This window comes from Medicago sativa, chromosome 2, assembly GCF_051527215.1.
Source record: "Medicago sativa cultivar Bolivia chromosome 2, Bolivia_mono, whole genome shotgun sequence".
Classification (NCBI taxonomy): Eukaryota; Viridiplantae; Streptophyta; class Magnoliopsida; order Fabales; family Fabaceae; genus Medicago; species Medicago sativa.
Window position 1 is genome coordinate 38,467,643 of NC_140750.1, and position 25,031 is coordinate 38,492,673.

Genomic DNA, 25,031 nt, shown 5'->3' on the forward strand with positions numbered 1-25,031 from the left:
AAACAATACGTAAGGAATAGAAAACAATGTCAAAACTCCCATCCTGTTACGTATCAGAGCACCTAAAGACACACTTGTGAGGAGTCCACTCACGACCACGCCTAATCTTGATTACCTGTAAGTTACCCGTACGAAGAGCAACATTTTCAAGCAGAAAGGTTGAGATTCACAAAACAATAATATTAAGCATATAATTCAACAATTATATCTAACATCTTAAACTTCATTAACTAGTATCATTACTCTCCCTACATTAGTCATAAACATCATCACATGTCATCAATAATATCACAAACATCGTCACATATCATCGACATAATAATCATGAACATCTCCATATATCATCAAACATTAGTCATAAGCATCATCATATATCATCATCATCATCATCATAATCATAAACATCACATATCATCTTAATCATAAACATAAACATCATATATCATCGTATATCATAACCTCATATATCATCGTATATCATAACATCATATATCATCTTAATCATAACATCATATATCATCATAATCATAACATCAACAATTCATCATATAACATCGTATTTAAACATCAACAATTCATCATGCATCTTTGTAAAAACATAATAAATTATCCACAACATATTTTCATGTCAAACCAAAGCTAATGGAAAGATATCACAATTATCAAAAAATTTCATGTTTATACCGAAGACTAATTCAGAACAGAAACATGTGAAACAGACGCAAAAACATGAAACAGAGAATGTTGTCACTGTACAATTTCGCTAAGACCTCCTTGGAGTATTTTCATCATAACTCAGAAACTAAAAAGTCATTTTCACGTCAATCCAAAGCCACTGGAAAGCTAAAAAAATTATCTAAAACTTTTATGTTTACACCAAAGGCCAATTATGTACCGATCAATACCAGTTTTCGTTTTAAATTAGGAACAGTTGTGCAGAAAGTCCATAAAAATTCACTGTGACCTACATGCAGTAATTTGACCATAACTAAAGTTCTATAAATAATTTTGACACCATACCAACAGAATTAGAAAACTAACATCCATACCTACAACTTTTGTGTTTACACCTAAACCCAGTTCGGAACTTAAACTTGTCAAACTGAGACAATAAAAACGCATTTTGCACACTGACAGCAAAATCGCAGTTCAACTGCGATTTCGCCTTGGTGAAATCTTTTCGACTCCGTTTTCGATCCAATACTCTCCAAACTTGACACTAATCATTACCCTATGATTACCCTATCATTAGAACACTAATTATTCATCAACCTACTGTATGCAAATTCAAAGGGTTCTCAAATCTATTAACAACCTATTACAATTCTTAAACCCTATTTCTTAAACTCACCGACATCTCATCCAATTCCATGGTTCTAACCTCAAAACTACATCCAATAATCATCCTATGGATTATCTAAGGTCTGTACACAGTTTCTACATCAATCTAATAACTTTTCATCGGTTAATCCTCAATTCTTCACTTAAAACCCTAATTCCTAAATCCTCACAAACTCTTCCTACAACTCGTTAAATCTAATCATTATAATCATACACATAATAGTATTGAATGCCATTCTCACCCTCACCTTAACAATCGATGCAACCTCTTCTCTCTTCTCTTTGTCTTCTCTTCTCTCCTTGTTCTCCTCTTTTCCAAAAAGCGGTTTAACGTAAAAACTCCTTCTAACCTAAGCTTCCTTGTTTATAATACTAAATACTCTTCCTAAATCTGTTTAGGCCCAATAACTCTTTCTTCTTTCTATTCTAACCCCCAAATCTACTTACTCTAATAATTCTCATATTCTAATAAATAATAGAATAAAGCCACTTAATAAAATACCAACACCTCACATATTTAAAATAAATCACATAAATAGACTCTAACTTAATAAGAATAATTAAATATCAAAGTGGGCATTACAACTCTCCCCAACTTAAAAGAATTTCGTACTCGAAATTCAGAGCATAAGAGAAAATGAATTTAATTTGGCTTCAGCATCTTAAACCATATATGTCAAAATAGAACTTCAAACAATACACAAAAATCACAACAAAGTTAGTCAGTTAGACATGATCACATAATAAAACATAACTACTAACTAGAAAACATGACGACGCGACACAACGACTCATCTACTCGGCCGGACGGACCGACCTGCTCTGATACCAATTGTAACACCTTTCACATGTTTCTGTTCTGAATTAGTCTTTGGTATAAACATGAAAGGTGTTACATCATTCAGCATGGTGAAGTAGTCATCAAGATTCTGAGCGTGATAGTATCCTCTGAGCTCGCAACCATGATGAGCAAAAGAGATGAAATCAACAGGATTTTCAACTTGAACATTCAGTTCCCATTCTTCTAAGGACTTAGTTCTCCCTTTGATTTGATACGCAGGTGTTTCTTGCATGGAGGTTTCTGGAACTGAACTTGAGGATGCCATTGATTGAAATGAAGATTTTAGGGTTCTAAGTGTAACACCCCGTTTTCCCAACATAAAAATTTCATTTAAAATCAGAGTATTTAATTCATAACGGAATGCTACACACTACTTTAACATCTCAAAACAGATAATAATAATTATCCTTCAAATTCAACATCATGAAAAATCTTAAACTGTTGCAGCGGAAAATAGTTCAACATTTTAAAGTCTTGGCACGCAGGCCTTATTGGAAAATCTCATAAATTAGTTCATAAAAGAGACACGTAAGGAATAGCAGTAAAAGCAAGCCCCCATCCCGTTACGTATCAGAGCACCTAGACACCAAGTGAGGAGTCCACTCACGAACGCCTCTAATCTTTATTACCTGCACATTGCCCACGGTCGAGGCAACATATACGCAGAAGGGGTGAGATTTCGTAATCAATACATTAAGCATATAATCTAATAAAATGCATTTAACAACTTAAACATTAATAACATATCAACAATTAGCATATTTTTCATTTCATAACAAATACAATCATCAAATACCATTACTAATTTTCATCACAAATCATAATCAACTTAACACTTAACTTGACGACACAACTCATCTTTGACCATGCAACTCTATCAACTCAACAACAACTTAACAACACAACTCCTCTTTGACCATGCAACTCTATCAACTCAACAACAACTTGACAACTTAAACATCATGAACTTCTTGATATTCAAATGCATGTGGTACCAATCAACAACAAAATGAGCATAATGGCTCTTCAACGTGTGAGCACAAAGGCTGCCGGGCCTAAAGCCCCCAACTTTAATGAGCACAAAGGTTGCCGGGCCTAAAGCCCCCAACTTTAATGAGCACAAAGGCTGCCGGGCCTAAAGCCCCCAACTTTAATGAGTATGCAATGAACTCAACTTCCAACAACTTAGACAACAACATAAACAACTCATACGACTCATAATCATCGACCACTCCTTGGATTCTACAACATAGACCGACTCATGCAACTTCAAGACACTAACAGTCAAAAGTAGGGAACAGCAGCAAGATACAACATTTAATAACATTTGAATGCGTTAACATCATCTAAGGTATGAATTACATCAACATAAATACCATAAAGCATCATTATAACATTCATGCAACCACACTTCTAATCTCAGTCACCTGAACAGACTGCAGGGTCTATAAAAACATCCTAAACCGCTCTCTTACTTAATTCTAAGGTCAACTCAAGACTACACGTGCGAAGGGATCGCATCGGGACAATTTTGGGCAACTAACAGCCTAACTCGCACTGGCGAGTAACTCTGCTCGCAATGGCGAGCAAAGCGTGCATTCTGGGTTCCTAAGTCCTTACTTGCAGTGGCGAGTTATTCTGCTCGCAGTTGCGAGCTTACAGGTCACTCGCAGTTGCGAGTTGCATTGCTCGCAGATGCGAGCTCTGGGTTCTAGCTCGCCGTTGCGAGTGTTCTTGCTCGCAGATGCGAGCGATGAATGTCAGTACGGCCAGAAACCTAAAAATCACAACTTTTCACCTATATTCATGATTCCTTCATCCAAATAGCATCTAATTATCATCTTAAGTCATATCTAAGGTCTGTACACTAATTTTGCATCAATCTAACATCTGTTCTTGATTCATTCATCAAAATTGATCCTAAACCTAATTCTCAATTCTCACCAAAACTTAACCTAATCATGCTAAATTCATCCTATAGAATTATACCCTTAATAATATTGAAAATTAGTCTCACCCTTACCTGATAATAGCAGAATCGCAGCCCTCCTTTGGTTCTTCTCTCTTTCTGACTTTTCTCCCTTTTTCTCCAAAAACGTACGTACTACTTTTCCTAACTTATGTCTGCCCTATTTATCTTTTCATATTACTCTTCTCACTACTAAATTGCTCATCTCACAACACAACCCACTTTTATTATTTTTATTTTATTTCTCATAACTTATTTTATTTAATAATAAAATAAGTCACACCAATCATAACAACTTCACAACATCAATATACTTCACATCAATCTATAAAATCACATAATTTATCTATAAATCATGCAAACTATTTAAATTCTTAAATCATATAAATATATATATATATATATATAAATATATAAATCCTCATTAAATTAAGTAAATAATTAAGACGGGCGTTACAACTCTCACCAACTTATAGAATTTTCGTCCTCGAAAATTTACCTCAAGCAAACAATTCTGGGTAAGACTCCATCATCTTACTCTCCAGCTCCCACGTCAAGCTTTCGCCAGTAGTGCCGCTCCAAACAACTCTCACTAGAGGTATTTCTTTGCCTCTCAACGTCTTCATTTTGCGATCATCAATCCTCAAGGGTAAGGTCTCCACCGTAAGGTTGTCTCTAACTTGCACATCATCACTCTGAATCACATGGGACGGGTCTGGGACATACTTCCTCAACTGCGACACATGAAATACATCATGCAAATTTGATAAATGCGGTGGTAAGCCAACTCTATAAGCCACCGTGCCAATTCTCTCAGATATCTGATAAGGACCAATAAACTTCGGAGTCAACTTCTTAGACTTCAATGCACGACCAACACCGGTCATCGGAGTAACTCTCAAGAACACGTGGTCCCCTTCTTGAAACTCAAGGTCTTTCTTACGCTTATCATGGTAACTCTTTTGTCGACTCTGCGACGCTTTCATATTTTCTTGAATCATTTTCACTTTCTCAGTAGTCTGCTGAACAATTTCTGGTCCTAAAACTACACTTTCACCTGTTTCAAACCAACACAACGGAGTCCTACACCTCCGACCATACAAAGCCTCGAAAGGTGCCATCCCAATACTTGAATGATAGCTGTTATTATAAGTGAACTCTATCAACGGAAGATGACTATCCCAAGTTCCACCTTGCTCAAGTACACAAACTCTCAACAAGTCTTCGAGTGACTGAATTGTTCTTTCCGACTGACCATCTGTCTGAGGATGATAAGCCGAACTCAATCTCAACTTAGAGCCTAAAGCCTCTTGCAAACTCTTCCAAAATCTAGAAGTAAATCGTGGATCTCTATCTGACACGATGCTTGAAGGAACACCATGCAGCTTCACAATGTCTCGAATATAAATATCTGCCAACTGAGCCACAGGAAAACTAATATTAATTGGAAGGAAGTGTGCCGACTTCGTCAATCTGTCAACAATCACCCAGATTGCGTCATTCCCTTTAGGAGTATTTGGCAAACTCGTCACAAAATCCATGGATATACTATCCCATTTCCATTCTGGTACATCTAACGGTGTCATTAACCCCGCAGGTTTCTGATGTTCTACTTTCGACTTCTGACAAATCAAACAAGAATACACAAATTGTGCAACATCACGTTTCAATCCTGACCACCAAAACAACTTCTTCAAGTCATGATACATCTTTGTAGCTCCCGGATGAATACTTAAGCTACTCCTATGACTCTCTTCAAGAATCATCTTCTTTATCTCATCATTGTCTGGAATACAAATCCTACCTCGAAACCTCAACACACCCTGATCATCGACCTTAAAGTCACTATCTTCAGTTTGATTACTAGCGACCAACAAGTCCACGAACTTAACATCAGCTTTCTGCGCATCCTTGATATCTTTTAAGAAATCATTATCAATTTTCAGCATTCCTAACTTAACTCTCCGAGACGACATTTCACAAACTAAGCTCATATCTCTAAATTGTTCAAGCAATTCAAATTCCTTCACCATCATAGCAGACATATGTAAACTCTTCCTACTTAAGGCATCCGCAACAACATTAGCTTTACCCGGATGGTAATTCAAACTAAAGTCATAATCCTTCAACAATTCGAGCCACCGCCGCTGTCGCATATTCAATTCTTTCTGATCAAACAAGTACTTCAAGCTCTTGTGATCACTAAACACCTCAAATCTCGAACCATACAAGTAATGTCTCCAGATCTTAAGGACAAATACGACTGCAGCTAATTCAAGGTCATGAGTAGGATAATTTCGTTCATGAGTTCTCAACTGTCTTGATGCATAAGCAACAACTTTACCATCTTGCATCAGCACACCGCCTAAGCCCAATTTGGACGCATCACAATACACCGCAAAAGGTTCATCAGGTTTTGGCAAAATCAAAACTGGAGCCGTCGTCAAACGCTTCTTCAATTCATTAAAACTGTTCTCACAATGAACATCCCACACAAAGGTTTTACCTTTACACGTCAACTGTGTTAACAGAAGTGCTAACTTAGAAAATCCTTCTATAAATCTTCGGTAGTATCTTGCCAAACCCAAAAAGCTTCTAATCTCTGTAACTGACTTAGGAGTCTCCCATTGTGATACTGCTTCAACTTTAGATGGATCGACTGCAATACCATTACCAGAAATAACATGGCCAAGAAAACTTACCTCATTCAACCAGAATTCACACTTAGACAATTTAGCGTACAACTTCTTCTCTTTCAGCACTTGCAAGACAATCTTCAAATGTTCCGCATGTTCTTCTTCTGTCTTAGAGTAAATCAAAATATCATCGATGAACACAACCACAAAGCGATCCAAAAATGCATGAAAAATGCGATTCATATACTCCATAAACACGCCAGGCGCATTACTCACACCAAAAGGCATCACCTTATATTCATAATGTCCATATCGCGTCCTAAAGGCCGTCTTCTGCATATCTTCATCTCTTACTTTAATCTGGTGATAACCCGACCTCAAGTCAATCTTGCTGAACACACGTGCACCCACTAACTGATCCATCAAGTCATCAATTCTAGGAAGTGGATATCTATTCTTTATAGTTACTTTGTTCAGTTGTCGATAATCAATGCACAACCTCATACTTCCATCTTTCTTCTTAACCAACAATACCGGCGCTCCCCAAGGTGAAACACTCGGTCTTATGAACTTCTTATCTAGCAAATCTTCCAACTGTTTCTTCAACTCAGCCAACTCAGAAGCTGACATACGGTAAGGTGTCATAGACACAGGCTTCGTTCCCGGAACAAGATCAATAGAAAATTCAACCTCTCTCTCCGGTGGTACATCAGGAATTTCATCAGGGAAAATTTCAGGAAAATCACACACCACTTGCAACCTATCAATCACTGCTTGGTTCTCCAAAGATAAGGATGCCATCAAGGAAAACATCAAGATCCCATCACGTTCTAATTGCTTCAGCTGCTTAGTAGACAAAAATTCTGCTCCACTTTCCTCTTCAGCAGAAGAGAAACGCACCGACTTACTAAAACAATTAATGAGAACATGGTTGTACTCTAACCAGTTCATACCAAGAATTACATCCATTCCACTCAGAGGCAGACAAACTAAATCAATCTCAAAATCACGATCAAACATAGACAAAGGACATCGTAAACAAACAAGAGAAGTAGTCACCGAACCCTTAGCTGGAGTTTCGACGACCATTTCTCCACTCATATCAGACACAGCAAGACCCAACTTAGAAGCACAATCAAAAGCAACAAAATAATGTGTAGCACCAGTATCAATAATAGCAACTAAAGGAGTATTGTTAATATAACAAGTACCTCTGATCAAACGATCCTCATTTTCAGTCTGAGTACCAGTCAAAGCAAACACTTTCCCTCTAGTCTGAGTCTTCTTCGGATTCGTACACTGAGACCCAATATGACCCTCTTCTTTGCAGTTAAAACACACAATGTCCGCATGCTTACACTCTGCAAGTGTATGTCCTTTACTGCCACAACGAAAGCACCGTTTAATATCCTTAGTGCAAGCATTACTCTTATGGCCTTTCTCGCCACAAGTGTAACAAGCAACCTCAGCACCAGCATCCTTCTTATTTGACCTCCTCTCATCATTAGCTCTTCCTTTTCCTTTGTCAGCAGGAGCACTGTAAGGCTTTGGGCGACTTTGTTGGCCCTTACCCCTCTTCTCACTCATAATCTTATAATGAGCTTTGCTGTCATCTTCATAGATTCTGCATCTGCTCACCAAAGCAGAAAAGTCACGGATCTGTTGGTAACCAATGGCTCGCTTAATATCAGCACGCAAACCATTCTCGAACTTGATACACTTAGAGAACTCAGCATTGTCCCCAGTGTAGTGTGGATAGAACTGAGCCAGCTCCACAAACTTTGCTGCATACTCTGTCACCGACATGTTTCCTTGCTTCAGCTCAAGGAACTCGATCTCTTTTCTTCCGCGAACATCCTCAGGAAAATATCTGTTGAGGAACTCTCTCTTAAACACAGCCCAAGTAATAACTGCATCATCCTGCTCTAGGGTAGGTTGGAGGCTCACCCACCAGTCATCAGCTTCCTCAGCCAGCATATGCGTTCCAAAACGCACCTTCTGATCATCAGTACATTGCATAACTCTGAAAATTCTCTCAACCTCCTTGAGCCACGTCTGTGCTCCATCAGGGTCGTACCTTCCTTTGAAGGTAGGAGGATGATTTCTCAGAAAGGTCTCCAACATTCTCACATCAGCATTCGCACCAGCACCAGCATTTGGATGTTGTCCCACAGCTTGGGCTACAGCTTCCAAAGCAGCAGCAATCGCGGCATCATTTCTTCCAGCCATTCTAGTCCTCTTATAGCAAATAAGATTCGCAGCCTCCAGGTCTCTTCTCTGCACAACACACAACATTTAGAATATCATAATAGTGGTATTCCAACTCCTAAAGACACAACTCGACTCACTACTTGGCCGGACGGACCGACCTGCTCTGATACCAATTGTAACACCCCGTTTTCCCAACATAAAAATTTCATTTAAAATCAGAGTATTTAATTCATAACGGAATGCTACACACTACTTTAACATCTCAAAACAGATAATAATAATTATCCTTCAAATTCAACATCATGAAAAATCTTAAACTGTTGCAGCGGAAAATAGTTCAACATTTTAAAGTCTTGGCACGCAGGCCTTATTGGAAAATCTCATAAATTAGTTCATAAAAGAGACACGTAAGGAATAACAGTAAAAGCAAGCCCCCATCCCGTTACGTATCAGAGCACCTAGACACCAAGTGAGGAGTCCACTCACGAACGCCTCTAATCTTTATTACCTGCACATTACCCACGGTCGAGGCAACATATACGCAGAAGGGGTGAGATTTCATAATCAATACATTAAGCATATAATCTAATAAAATGCATTTAACAACTTAAACATTAATAACATATCAACAATTAGCATATTTTTCATTTCATAACAAATACAATCATCAAATACCATTACTAATTTTCATCACAAATCATAATCAACTTAACACTTAACTTGACGACACAACTCATCTTTGACCATGCAACTCTATCAACTCAACAACAACTTAACAACACAACTCTTCTTTGACCATGCAACTCTATCAACTCAACAACAACTTGACAACTTAAACATCATGAACTTCTTGATATGCAAATGCATGTGGTACCAATCAACAACAAAATGAGCATAATGGCTCTTCAACGTGTGAGCACAAAGGCTGCCGGGCCTAAAGCCCCCAACTTTAATGAGCACAAAGGCTGCCGGGCCTAAAGCCCCCAACTTTAATGAGCACAAAGGCTGTCGGGCCTAAAGCCCCCAACTTTAATGAGTATGCAATGAACTCGACTTCCAACAACTTAGACAACAACATAAACAACTCATACGACTCATAATCATGGACCACTCCTTGGATTCTACAACATAGACCGACTCATGCAACTTCAAGACACTAACAGTCAAAAGTAGGGAACAGCAGCAAGATACAACATTTAATAACATTTGAATGCGTTAACATCATCTAAGGTATGAATTACATCAACATAAATACCATAAAGCATCATTATAACATTCATGCAACCACACTTCTAATCTCAGTCACCTGAACAGACTGCAGGGTCTATAAAAACATCCTAAACCGCTCTCTTACTTAATTCTAAGGTCAACTCAAGACTACACGTGCGAAGGGATCGCATCGGGACAATTTTGGGCAACTAACAGCCTAACTCGCAGTGGCGAGTAACTCTGCTCGCAATGGCGAGCAAAGCGTGCATTCTGGGTTCCTAAGTCCTTACCCGCAGTGGCGAGTTATTCTGCTCGCAGTTGCGAGCTTACAGGTCACTTGCAGTTGCGAGTTGCATTGCTCGCAGATGTGAGCTCTGGGTTCTAGCTCGCCGTTGCGAGTGTTCTTGCTCGCAGATGCGAGCGATGAATGTCAGTACGGCCAGAAACCTAAAAATCACAACTTTTCACCTATATTCATGATTCCTTCATCCAAATAGCATCTAATTATCATCTTAAGTCATATCTAAGGTCTGTACACTAATTTTGCATCAATCTAACATCTGTTCTTGATTCATTCATCAAAATTGATCCTAAACCTAATTCTCAATTCTCACCAAAACTTAACCTAATCATGCTAAATTCATCCTATAAAATCACATAATTTATCTATAAATCATGCAAACTATTTAAATTCTTAAATCATATAAATATATATATATAAATATATAAATCCTCATTAAATTAAGTAAATAATTAAGACGGGCGTTACACTAAGCTTTTGATTGAAGAAGATGAATTTTTCGCAGAGAAACAATGAAAAATAGCAAGTGTAGGTTGTGAAGTGAGTAGTGTGTGATTTTGTCTAAGTGTTTTTAGTTAAACGTTTGCAATTTAGAAGGGGACAAACAAACACATCATTAATGACATAGGGGGCGCGAGATAGTACATTCAAAGCTTAAAATCATCATTGCCCTCTTACGTTATACACCAATACAGTTAAGCCATGTTGGACTACTTCAGATGAACTGCCAAGTTAGTGGGACAGGTGTTACCAAAAGGTAACTTTCAACGTTTCCACTAACTCTGCTATTCAGGAGCAAAGAGTCCAGCTTCTGAAGTTAAGGTGCTGACGTCATCTTCAGAAGCACATTTTCCTCAGAATCTCAGTTAAGAGCTTCTGATGGACTATAGCTTCTGAACAACTTCAGAACCTAACTTCTTATTCAAAATCAAGCAAATTTAATCAGACACAAAGTGCATGTTCAAATTTTTCTTTATAAAATCAAATATTTCCACAGTTAAAGGCTTAGTAAATATATCAGCCCATTGATGTTCAGTATCAATGAATTGTAGATCTAAAATTCCTTTTTGAACATAGTCTCTAATAAAGTGGTGTTTGATTTCAATATGCTTTGCTCTTGAATATAGAATAGGTTTCTTTGGCAAACAAATAACAGCAATATTATCACAATAAATGGGAATACTGTTAGCATTAATCTGATAGTCTTCCAACTGATGTTTCATCCAGAGCAATTGTGTACAACAACTTGCAGCTGAGATGTATTCTGCTTCTGCTGTAGACATAGCAATAGTTGCTTGTCTTTTACTAGCCCAAGATATCAGATTCTCTCCTAGGAACTGACAGTTTCCGCTGGTTGATTTTCTTTCAATCCTATCACCAGCATAATCAGCATCACAAAAACCAACCAACTGATAATCTAAGGATTTCCTATAGAGGAGTCTAAGATTAGTTGTTCCTTTCAAATACCCGAAGATTCTCTTAACAACAGTTAAATGAGATTCTCTAGGATCTGACAGAAATCTTGCACACAAGCATACACTGAATAAAATATCTGGCCTAGATGCAGTAAGGTATAACAAAGAGCCAATCATACCTCTATACATCTTCTGGTCAACTTTTGTTCCAGTATCTTCTTTGCTTAAGGTGCAGGTTGGATGCATTGAAGTGTTCATCACTTTACAATCTTCCAGCTTGAACTTCTTCAGAAGCTCCTTTGTATACTTTGTTTGATGAACATATACTCCATCTTTGCATTGATTGATTTGAATTCCAAGGAAGAACTTTAACTCTCCCATCATACTCATTTCAAATTCATCCTGCATTAACTTAGAAAATTCCTTTAAAAGAGATGCATTAGTAGAACCAAATATTATATTATCAACATATATCTGCACAACAAGAATTTCTTTCTTAGGGATCCCCCTGAAGAGTGTTGTGTCAACCTGACCTCTTTTAAAATCATTTTTAATCAATAAATTACTTAGTCTATCACACCAAGCTCTGGGAGCTTGTTTAAGACCATATAGTGATTTCTTAAGTTTGTAAACATGGTCAGGATGCTTAAGATCCTCAAAACCAGGAGGTTGTTTGACAAACACTTCTTCTGATATCACATCATTGAGAAATGCACTTTTTACATCCATTTGATATAATATAATTCCATGATTTACTGCATAGGATAGAAGTAACCTGATTGCTTCCAATCTTGCAACTGGAGCAAATATTTCAGTATAGTCAATGCCTTCTTGTTAACAGTAACCTTGAGCAACAAGTCTTGCTTTGTTTCTGACTACTTCACCTTGTTCATTCAACTTGTTTCTGAATACCCATTTTGTTCCAATAATGTTCTCCTGAGGTTTGGGTACCAGATCCCACACATCATTTCTTTGAAACTGATTGAGCTCTGCTTGCATAGCTAGTATCCATCCATCATCTGAGAGTGCTTCATTAACTGTAGCAGGTACAATCACTGATAACAGTCCTATCATAGATTCTTCTTGTCTGAAGTATGATCTTGTTCTTCAAGGACATTCTTTGTTCCCAATGATTTGATCCTCAGGATGTGAAGACTTATACTTGAATGTATTCTTGGATTGATTATCTTGCTGAGAGCCATCTTGACCTTCATCAGAAGCTACTTCATCTTGAGCTTTTGGAGTGGGTTCAGCTTCTGGACTATCTTCAGATTTAGGAGTCTGATCAGGTTCTGAAGAGTCTTCAGGCACCCGTATATCTACAAAACTTTCACCTTGCTATGGGGTTTCACTTACAGGCTCTTTGTCATCAAATTTAACGTGCATTGATTCTTCAACACAGAGTGTCTCTGAATTACACAATATGTATGCCTTTGACCTTTCAGAGTAACCTAAAAAGATTCCTCTTTGGGCCTTGGCATCAAATTTCTTTAGGTAGAGTTTGTTATTTAGAATGTAACCGGTACATCCAAACTAATGAAATTAAGAGATATTGTGTCTTCTTCCCTTAAAGAGTTCATATGTTGTTTTCTCCAAGATAGGTCTGATATAGATTCTATTTTGGACATAACATGTTGTATTCACTGCTTCTGCCCAGAAATGTTTAGCCAAATTGTTTTCATAAATCATGGTTCTAGCCATTTCTTGTAAAGTTCTATTCTTTCTCTCTACAACCCCATTTTGCTGTGGAGTTCTAGGAGAAGAGAATTCATGGATAATTCCATGTTTTTCACAAAAATTTTCAAATGGCTCATTTTAAAATTCTCCACCATGATCACTTCTGACCTTTAAAATTTTCATTTCTTTTTCAGACTGTATTTGAGTGCAGAAGCTATTGAATACATCATATGCATTATCCTTACTTTGAGGAATATAACCCAAGTCCATCTGCTGTAATCATCAACAATAACTAATCCATATTTACTTCCATATAAGGATGCAGTGCTAACTGGTCCAAATAAATCAATATGAAGTAATTCTAAGGGTTTGGAGGTTGAGACAATGTCTTTCGTTTTAAAAGATGATTTAACAATTTTCCCTTTCTGGCATGCACCACAAAGTGCATCTGAATGATAGTCAATGTCTGGTAGGCCTTTGACAAGTTGTAACTTACTAAGCTTAGAGATTAATCTCCAATGAAGTAATTCTAAGGGTTTGGAGGTTGAGACAATGTCTTTTGTTTTAAAAGATGATTTAACAATCTTCCCTTTCTGGCATGCACCACAAAGTGCATCTGAATGATAGTCAATGTCTGGTAGGCCTTTGACAAGTTGTAACTTACTAAGCTTAGAGATTAATCTCCAGTTAGCATGTCCCAACCTTCTGTGCCACATCCATTTCTTATCATTCACTGATAGAAGACAGATTACCTTCTGATCAACCAGTTCAGAGAAGTTGATTTTATACACATTTTCAATCCTCTTTCCTTTGAATTCTATGGACTTGTTATCTTTGTTGATCACTGTGCAGTTGGTCTTTTCAAAAATCACATCATAACCATTATCACAAAACTGACTGATACTCAAAAGGATATGTTCAAGACCATCTACCAACCACGCATTATTAATAGAAATGGAGGAGTTGCCAATAGTTCCTGTACCAATGATCTTGCGAGATTGATTGGTTGCCTCCAAACTTCACATTTCCTCCTTCTTTCATTGTAAGGGTGAGGAACATAGACTTCTCTCCTGTCATATGTCTTGAGCAACCTCTGTCTAGGTACCATGATTTTTGCTTTTCCTTTGTTCTTAGGCATATCTGCAGCATTGACAATTTCAGATTTACGTACCCATTGTTTTATGGGTCCTTTGAGGTTAGTACTGGAATTTTTACTCTTTACTTCTTGTACCTTGTGCTGTAAGTTTGATAGCTTCTGTTTAATCAGTACCTTGGGTTTACCAACTTTTGGTTTTGATTCACCAGAAGCAATAGCTGTCTTGTTCTCCTGAAACTTAGACTCTAAGATACCAGAATCTGATTTCAACAGACACTTAGGAACAGGTTCTGATCTCTTCAGAATCTTGATCTTTTGAAGTCTTAGAATCAGAGTTTGTCATTGCCTTAGGCTTAGTGTTCTTTGACTTTGAAATATTCTTAGTCTTAGAGCAAGAAATTTTAGGTTCTAACTGAACTCCAGTTTCACACTTAGCACCTTCAGGTACAAAGAAGGTTTTCAATCCTTCCTTGATGCATTCACAACATGCTTTAAGACTGATTTCATTAGGTTTCCCTTCTGAAAATCCAATCCCTTCACCATTGTTTCTGTAAATGCTATAAATCATTGAAGAAACTTTGCTTCTGTCAATACCAGATATAATAAAATCGTCAAGAGCAATTTCATGTTTACTTAAAGATTTTTCATTACACTTTTCTTGTAGCTTCGGACAAAGAAACTTGCGCTTCTCTTCATGAGTTTTGCAGATGAAGTCAAAGCCTCTCAGTCCTTCTTCAGAAGCTTTCAGATCCAGTAGAGTTAATTCTTGTTGTTTCATTAAATCAACATATCTTTCTTTTAAAATGTATAAGGAGTTCTTTAAGAGACTCAATAAGTTCTTCTCTGGGAATTTTAGAGTATACCTCATTTTCATCTTCAAATTCTGAGTAAGGTTCAGCTTCTGATGCCACTGTAGCCACTAACCCTCTTGCTACATTTGCTTCATCTTCTGATTCTTCCTTTTCAGACCCAAATTCACTGTCTAAATCTTCCCATGTTGCCATTAAACTCTTCTTAATCCGCTTCCTGAATTTTCTTGAGTTGAAGCTTGATTTCTTTGACTTGTCCTTTGATTTTTCCTTCTGAAGATTAGGGCAATCAGCAATGAAATGTCCAGGCTTCTTATAGTTTAAGCATCCCTTCTGATCTTCTTTCTTGGAGCTCTTGTAACCACCTTTCTTACACAGAAACTTCTTATTCTTCGTTGCCAGATACTCAAGCTTGTTGGAGAGCATAGCCATCTTCTCAGTAGGATTTTCATCAGAATCTCCATCAGGTGATTCTTCTTCAGATTCAACAACTTTGAGAGCTTTTGATGACTTTCCTGTAGATGGAAGAGCAATAGATTTACTCTTCTTAGCAGGCTCATGTTCATTTAGACTTATCTCATGAACCTTGAGAGAGCTGACAAGATCTTCAACGCTTAAAGTGTTTAAATTTTTAGATTCCTAAATAGTAGTAACCTTATGTCTCCATCTAGTAGGCAAGCTTCTTAGTATCTTGCTCACATGATCAGAAGCAACATAGCTTTTCTTCAATATTTGTAGTCCAGAGACTAAAGTTTGAAATCTTGAGTACAATTCCTTAATACTTTCATCATCCTTCATCTTGAACAACTCATACTGATGAACAAGCATAAGAGCCTTTGCTTCTCTGACTTTCTTGCTACCTTCATAGTTTGCACAAAAAGAAGCAAACATTGCCTTTGCAGTAGATTTATCACTCATTTTCATGTACTCTGCTTTAGGTATAGCAGTAACAGGTGATCCTCTGATCGTGTGATGCTTCTTGTAGAGTTTCTTCTGAGCACGAGCATGTTTCCTTCTATCAATAGCAGCTCCTTCTTCATCAAGGACTAAGTCACCAACACCATCTTCTAGAATGTCCCATAGTTCTTCATCTAAGCCCATGACATAGCTGTAGAAGTTGGTTTTCCACCAAGAAAATTCTTCAGGATCTCCATTAAACTTCGGAACCTTACCAAAGTCAGATTTCTTGTTGTTACCACAATCATATGGAACAACATTGTTGTTGTTCTGACTGGAACCAGGTTCATCACTGTCATACCCCAATTTTTGACCTAACATCCTACATTCATATAGTCTCTGACCCGGAATATTTTTTGACTTTTCAGAGAAAAAATCGGCAGAGACGTATTTTAAAATACCTCATTTTTTGTACTAATTTCGGGTCATCTTCTCACTTTTTTATTTTATTATCGATTTGTTTTTTTAGTTTTATCTTACCTTTTATTTTCCATCTTTTAATTTTATTTTACTTTACTTTATTTTATTTTAATTTATTTTATCTCGTATTAGGTTTAATTTATTGTTCATTTCCTTTTAATTAATTAGTGCCAAAAAAAAAACAAAGTGTCAATGAGTCCAAAAATTCAACGTGTCCGGGGTCCAATTTTTTCTTTCTTTTCTTTCCCATGCCACAATCATAGGCAATCACCAAAGTCATCCTCTTTTCTTTCCATTTCAAGCCAAAACGCATTTCATTCCATAAATCACAATCAATAAGCATTAAACCACTTTTCCATTCTCATCAACCTCCTCACCTATAAATAGAGCCCTCATTCCACACTTCAAAACACACAAAAAGTTCTCTTGAGTTGTCAAAGAACTTTTCTCTCTTCTCCCTCATTTAGCTTGTGTTGACGAGCTATTCTTTTCTTCTCCCTCTTTTTTCTGTCCCTTCGGAAAAAGTCCCTTCGAAAAAGTCCCTTCGGAATTTTGTCCCTTCGGTAATTTTGTCCCTTTGGAATATTGTACCTTCGGTAATTTTGTCCCTTCGGTTGTCCCTTTCTTTTATTTCTTCATTTTCTTGCATTTTATTTCTTTCTAGCATTTTTTTGCATTTCATTTTATTTCTATTTATTATTATCATTTAGCATTTTAATTATCGTCATTTATTTTCCAGCAATTAGAATGTATCTAGGTTCAATGTAAATAATATAAATGAGAAAAGTGTGCATGTGTGTGTCCTTTTATTTTCTTTACCGCTTTATATATGTCCAAAAATGCAAAAAAATTAGATTAGGGATTTTGTGGTGATCCAACGTCACTACAAAAATCCACGCGCTTTTATTTTTACTGCTCCGTTAATTTAATTTTCATTTATTATTCCAAAACAACAAAAACATTCAAATAACAAAAATCACAAAAATATTTTCATAATAAACCTTGATTTTCAATCAAGTGATCGTTCTTTTTATTTTCTTTCTTAATCAAATATCAAATCAATTTTGATTATACTTTGAGACATTTTTCTTTCAATATAAAAAAACACAAAAAAATTCTTTTTGCCACTTGGCTTTTCTCTTTAAAATTTTACAAAACTAATAAAAATCACAAAACCAATCAAACGTCAATTTCTACCCTGAACTACGAGGTTTTGATCCCTCACAATTACGTAGGCAAAGAACCATGTCCTTCCAAATCAATAAAAAATGTAAATAAAAATGTTCCTTTTCTTTTTATCACTTTAATTCCTTCTTTTAAAAAGCAAGCAAGTTTAAGCACAAAAAGTTAAATAAAATCAAGAGGTTCTCGTAGAGTACTACGAACATAAAGGGTGTTAATACCTTCACTTTATGTAACTAACCCCCGAACCTAAAATCTCTTCAAATATGGGTAATTTGAACTTTTTTCCCCTTTTCTTAAAAAATTTAAAAGTTCAGTCGTGAATAAAATAGTGAGTCAAACGCTAATCAAATAACCTTGACATCAAAAAAATGACGCGACAGAAATGCCGACTTCACTGGGGATATCCTAAGAGGGTTAAGCCTAACTTGGCTTTGTTTAAAATTTTGTGCTTTAAACTTGCTTAAAAATAAAAAAAAAAAATAAAAGATGGAAATTACGTGTATATATGTTCTTCCTTCTTTCTTTCTCCTTTCTTAAACGTGAGTGGTGAGATATGTCCTAACCCGGACTTGAGTAAAATATAAGATAGGACGGGGTACAATCATAGTGACATACCAAGAGCATTCTTGAGTGGTGTTTACATGTGATATTACCCTAACTCGGTGGAGGCCTCACGGAAGGTAGTACTCTTGTTGTCATGAGCATTCATGTCGACGTTATTACTTTCAATGTGAGTGTCTCGTGAAGCCGAAGACCTTAGTTACCCTTAACCCATCTTGGCCTTTTTTAGGACGTAGTGCAGTGGCTAAACCAAGAGCATTCTTGTCTTTAGTTGATACGCGATACTACACTCAAACGAGACTACCTTATGAATGTTATTGGACTAGGAGCATTCCTATACACCAATATATTCACAAGGGGGTTGCAATTTGGGAACTTGGTAGAACCCTTGTTACAAGTGCAAATGAAACCATAGTCCTTACCCAAATGGCGTTGTTTACCCTTGACTCCAACATTATGGACTTAACCTCACACCATGTTTTCTATGTTCTTTAGCATAAATCATGCATACATGCATTCATTCATAAAAAATAAAAAATAAAACTTTTTTTTCCTCATTAATATCGAAGGACTTAGATAAGTTTTTGTAAACATCAGAGACATGGACCTTGTAAAAAGGAACACCAAGGAATATAATTTCAAAAGTCTTAAATGGACCTTAGCCTTTGTTGAGGTCTTTTTTTCCTTGACTTTGCTTTTGCCCTTAAGGGGACTGTTTGTAATATTTCAAATTATCAAATGAAACAATGTTTCTTATAATGTTTACAATTAATTTAACAAGTCCTTCGATAAAATAAAGATTTTCCATTTTTTGCATAAGCATCATGCATCATTTTGCATTCATGGTTTCAAATCCGAGTCTCATAAATCGTTGTTTCTTTCCAAAAGGTTGATCCATCAGTAAAGTGGTCTGATGTCTTCACTCAAATTCATCCCGCACATGCGAACACTCATGCAACGAGCATTCGTGAAGAGGTAACAACACTCCAGGCCGAGTTAGAGAGACTGAGTACCCTGGTGGTTTCACTGGTGGCTTCACAGGATCAGCCGTAGTTCTAGCAAGGGCCCGAAAGCCAACATCAACAGTAGTCTCGACAACAGGCTCTAAGGATGCAGTTTGACCCAATCCCAATGACATATGCGGAGCTGCTTCCCATCTTGCTCATGAAGAACCTTGTCCAAACTAGGGTGCCTCCTCAAGTGCCTAACGAGTTGCCGGTTTGGTATCAACCTGACCTCTCCTGTGCCTTCCATCAAGGAGCACCCGACCATGACATCGAGCATTGTTTCTCTTTGAAGATTGAAGTCCAGAAGCTGATTGAAGCCAATGTCTTGCTTTTCAAAGATTGAATTTGGACGTGCAAGTTAATCCACTGCCGGACTATATTGTGACACATGGAGTGGATAGCCGCAATTGGCTCGCTTTTGATGTTCCTTCTAATACTTATCTCTTCAAATAATGCGTTAGTTTGTTGTTTGCTGCTTTTCAAAAAAAAATCCTTTCGTCCCACCCGAGACGAAAGTGAACTTGTGTAGGGCTTTTTGCTTCATGTATTTTCCATCATTGATAAAAAGTCATTTTGATCCCGACTTTGCTTTTATTTTGTGCTTTTTCTGGAAAAATGGTAATACAAAGAACCTCAAAGATTAATCATTTCCAAATATTTGCATATAATCATTCACTTTTCTAAATTCAAACATGAATACAGATTAAACATTGATAAGCCTGTTGAACACATTAACCCTGTACTCTCTTCCGACTTTGAGTTCCCTTTGTCCGAAGATGAAGAAGAGGAAGATGAAGAGTTTTCTCGACAAGATCCCTCGCCTACTGGGGCATCTTAGCCGTCAGGGCTGCAAACAAATATCAAAGAACATTGTCCAGAAGATGGCAGTCATTTACAAAGACTGGCATGAGATGTTACTGTTGATTCATATGGATATCATACTTTAGTACACATTTCAACAGGGGCAAACCCCCTCTTTCTCCAATATACAACATGGAGGTCGTGCTTCCCGTGGAGGTTGAAGTCCCGTCAATATGAGTTATGCTAAAGTCTAAGCTTGATTGAACTTAAAATGCATGACGACCTTGTACAACTATATCAAAAGAGGTTGAAACAAACTTCCAACAAGAAGGTTCGTCCCCGTGAAATTCAAGAAGGAGACTTTGTGCCCAAAAAGGTACTACCTTTTCCACCAGACTCCAGGGGCAAATGAACGCCTAACTATGAAGACCCATATGCAATGATTCTTACGACTATGGATGGTGACAAACCCGCACATCCTATGAATACCGGTGCAGTCAAGCAATACTTTGTCAAAAATAAAAGCTCGATAAGTCGCAAACCTAAAAAGGCGGCTTAGGCAAAAATGAGCGTCTCGGTGGACTGAAAACCTGAAAGGGCGGTCCAGGCAAAATTTAGAGACATGAACAAAAATGATTATCCTGATAGATTGAAAACCCAAAAGGGCGATCTATGCAAAAGTTAAGGATCAAGACAAAGTAACTGCATCAGGCAAGCACAGTCCACTTGGGGCATTCAGTTATCAAAAGACCTCCGATTCGAAGCATCTACAGATCGAAGACTCAGAACTGGGGCATTCAAAGTTGTTAGGGAGAATAGCGGTTATTGTGTTCAATGTACCTTTCCCTATATTTACCATTTTCCAAATTTTTCAAAAATCCCTCGAGCCATGCCATTGGCGGGCTACCACTCCATTAACAAAATTTGAGCCCGTGCCCATTTACTTGGAATTCGCATTTGTTCTATTCATAAAATTTCTTCTATTTTTGATGGCAATAGTTGAAGCAAAAATTTTCAAAATACAAAACTTTTTTTTACATCTTTTGAAAAGTGTGAACAACAAACACACTCTCTTTGAACTCGTGAGTATTTAAAGCGTACACCAACATCTGCCTCGAGAACGGTTACACTCCGGAAGAGAAACACGGCTAAGCACTATGGAGAAGACCTCTGCTTCGAACAAGATGTTGTCACAGTCCATGAAATATAAAAAAAATATATACAAAAAGAGCTCGCTAAGCTGAAAACCTGAAAAGGTGGCTTAAGCAATAGAGAGCGTCCCGGTGGACTGAAAACCATAAGGGGCGGTCCAGGCAAAAATTAGGGGCACAAAAAAAGGAATATACTCCCGGTGGACTGAAAACCCAAAAAGGCGGTCCAGGCAAAAGTTAGGGATTTTCAAAAGAAAAAAAAACAAAAAAATATGACTGCTAAGGCATACCAGTGGAAGGCCACTCTGCGCTGGTTTACAAATGGCGACTTCTTCCAGACTTTTGGTCAACAATGGGCTTTATCCCCAGGAGGCACCAATTGCTACCTTGTGTCGGGCTTTACCCTGTCTGTGCTTCAATTTGTTCACAATAATTTCATCCCCAAGGAGGTTTGCCGAGTGTTTGTACTGCGATGTCAGTCCGCCTCTCATCTTACCTGTCTTGTATCGTTTCATCGAGTCACCTGTCCTATACAGTTTTATACGGTCACACAAGTTACGTCCATACATGCATACATTCATATGTTCATACATTCATACATCAATACTTTCACATATTCATTCACAACATATACACCACATCATTCATACATGGTTGCATCAGTCACTCAAAGTCTTATTTGGTTGTATCCTTTCAGGTCGGTCTTCACTCAACCTTTATCTTATCAAGTGTATCATTCCCCGCTTTGTCGGATTACAGAATTTCAAGTGTTTCAATTCCCCGCTTTGTCGGATTACGGAATTTCAAGTGTTTCAATTCCCCGCTTTGTCGGATTATGGAATGTCAAGTGTTTCAATTCCCCGCTTTGTCGGATTACGGAATTTCAAATGTTTCAATTCTCCGCTTTGTCGGATTACGGAATGTCAAGTGTTTCAATTACCCGCTTTGACGGATGACAAAATTTCAAGTGTTTCAATTCCCCGTTTTGTCGGATTACGGAATTTCAAGTGTTTCAATTCCTCACTTTGTCGGATTACGGAATGTCAAGTGTTTCAATTCCCCGCTTTGTCGGATTACGGAATTTCAAGTGTTTCAATTCCCCGCTTTGTCGGATTACGGAATATCAAGAATTTCATTCCCCGGTCTATCAGATTACGGAATGTCAAGTGTGTCATTCCCCGGTTTATTGGATTACGGAATATCAAACGTGTCTGTCCCCGGTTTATCGGATTACGGAATCTCGAATGCGTCATTCCCTAGTTTATCGGATTGCGGAATATCAAACGTATCTTTCCTCGATTTATCGGATTATGGAATCTCAAATGCTCCATTCCCCGCGTTGTTGGATTACAGAATATCAAGCGTGTCATTCCCTGGACTGTCAGATTACGGAATATCAAGTGTTTCATTCCCCGTTTTGTCGCATGACGGAATGTCAACAGTTTCATCTCCCGGTATGACGGATGACGAGACGTCACTCAATTTCTATTCTCTCAAGTGTCATTCCCCGTTTTGTCGGACGACGGAGTGTCAACAGTGTCATCTCCCGGTATGTCGGATGACGAGACGTCACTCAATTTCTATTCTTAAGTGTCTTGCCCCGTTTTGTCGGATGACGGAATGTCAACAGTGTCATCCCCAGTGTGTCTAGTCAAGAGATGTCACACCAAGGTTTTGTCTTCATACAACAATCAATACGATAGTAGACAATAATTTTCCCCAGTGAAACTACATTCCCCCTAGCGGAGTCGGATCCCTTTTTCTCCAACAAACTTGGGTATCCCGTTGTTGTTTTTCATCCCAGTCAAATCATCTTTGCTTCCTGCATTCATACTTGCATCATGAGCATTTCATAGCATCTTAGGTCAAAAATGGTGTACTTTGCATTTAAGTCTCTTCGACCCGTCAAATAAAAGATTCCATCTTCAAATCTCCGGACGAAGAAACTTAAATAGGGGCATCTGTCATACCCCAATTTTTAACCTAACATCCAACATTCATACAGTCTCTGGCCCGGAATATTCTTTGACTTTTCAGAGAAAAAATCGGCAGAGACGTATTTTAAAATACCTCATTTTTTGTACCAATTCCGGGCCATCTTCTCACTTTTTTATTTTATTATCTATTAGTTTTTTAGTTTTATCTTACCTTTTATTTTCCATCGTTTAATTTTATTTTACTTTACTTTACTTTATTTTATTTTAATTTGTTTTTATCTCGTATTAGGTTTATTTTATTTTTCATTTCTTTTTAATTAATTAGTGCCAAAAAAAAAGTGTCAATGAGTCCAAAAATTCAACGTGTCAGGGGTTCAATTTTTTCTTTCTTTTCTTTCCCATACCACAATCATAGGCAATCACCAAAGTCATCCTCTTTTCTTTCCATTTCAAGCCAAATCGCGTTCCATTCCATAAATCACCATCAAAAACCATTAAACCACTTTTCCATTCTCATCAACCTCCTCACCTATAAATAGAGCCCTCATTCCACACTTTAAAACAAACAAAAAGTTCTCTTGAGTTGTCAAAGAACTTTTCTCTCTTCTCCCTCATTTAGCTTGTGTTGACGAGCTATTCTTTTCTTCTCCCTCTTTTTTCTGTCCCTTCAGAAAAAGTCCCTTCGGAAAAGTCCCTTCGGAATTTTGTCCCTTCGGTAATTTTGTCCCTTTTGAATTTTGTCCTTTCGGTAATTTTGTCCCTTCGGTTGTCCCTTTCTTTTATTTCTTCATTTTCTTGCATTTTATTTCTTTCTAGCATATTTTTGCGTTTCATTTTATTGCTATTTATTATTATCATTTAGCATTTTAATTAGCGTCATTCATTTTCCAGCAATTAGAATGTATCTAGGTTCAATGTAAACAATATAAATGAGAAAAGTGTGTGTGTGTCCTTTTATTTTTGTACCGCTTTATATATGTCCAAAAATGCAAAAAAAATTAGATTAGGGATTTTGTGGTGATCCAACATCACGACAAAAATCCACGCGCTTTTATTTTTATTGCTCCATTAATTTAATTTTCATTTATTATTCCAAAACAACAAAAACATTCAAATAACAAAAATAACAAAAATATTTTCATAATAAACCTTGATTTTCAATCAAGTGATCGTTCTTTTTATTTTCTTTCTTAATCAAATTTCAAATCAATTTTAATTCTACTTTGAGTCATTTTTCTTTCAATATAAAAAACAAAAAAAAAAATCTTTTTGCCACTTGGCTTTTCTCTTTAAAACTTTTTCAAAACTAATAAAAAACACAAAACCAATCAAACGTCAATTTCTACCCCGAACTACGAGGTTTTGATCCCTCACGGGTACGTAGGCAATGGACCATGTCCTTCCAAATCAATAAAAAATGTAAATAAAAATGTTCTTTTTCTTTTTATCACTTTAACTCCTTCTTTTAAAAAGCAAGCAAGTTTAAGCACAAAAAGTTAAATAAAAT

General features: G+C 37.1%; 1 protein-coding gene across 1 annotated transcript; it reads right to left on the minus strand.

Moving 5' to 3' along the window:
* Window positions 1-11,446: 11,446 nt before the first annotated feature.
* On the minus strand, window positions 11,447-12,193 carry LOC146946738 (secreted RxLR effector protein 161-like). Its single transcript, XM_085748294.1, has one exon. It carries the CDS (start codon window positions 12,179-12,181, stop codon window positions 11,447-11,449), a length of 735 nt encoding a protein of 244 aa, XP_085604420.1. The 5' UTR covers window positions 12,182-12,193.
* Window positions 12,194-25,031: the final 12,838 nt, after the last annotated feature.

Coding starts and splice junctions, on each gene's coding strand:
- LOC146946738 (XM_085748294.1), bottom strand. CDS start 12,181: ATGAACACTTCAATGCATCCAACCTGCACCTTAAGCAAAGAAGATACT.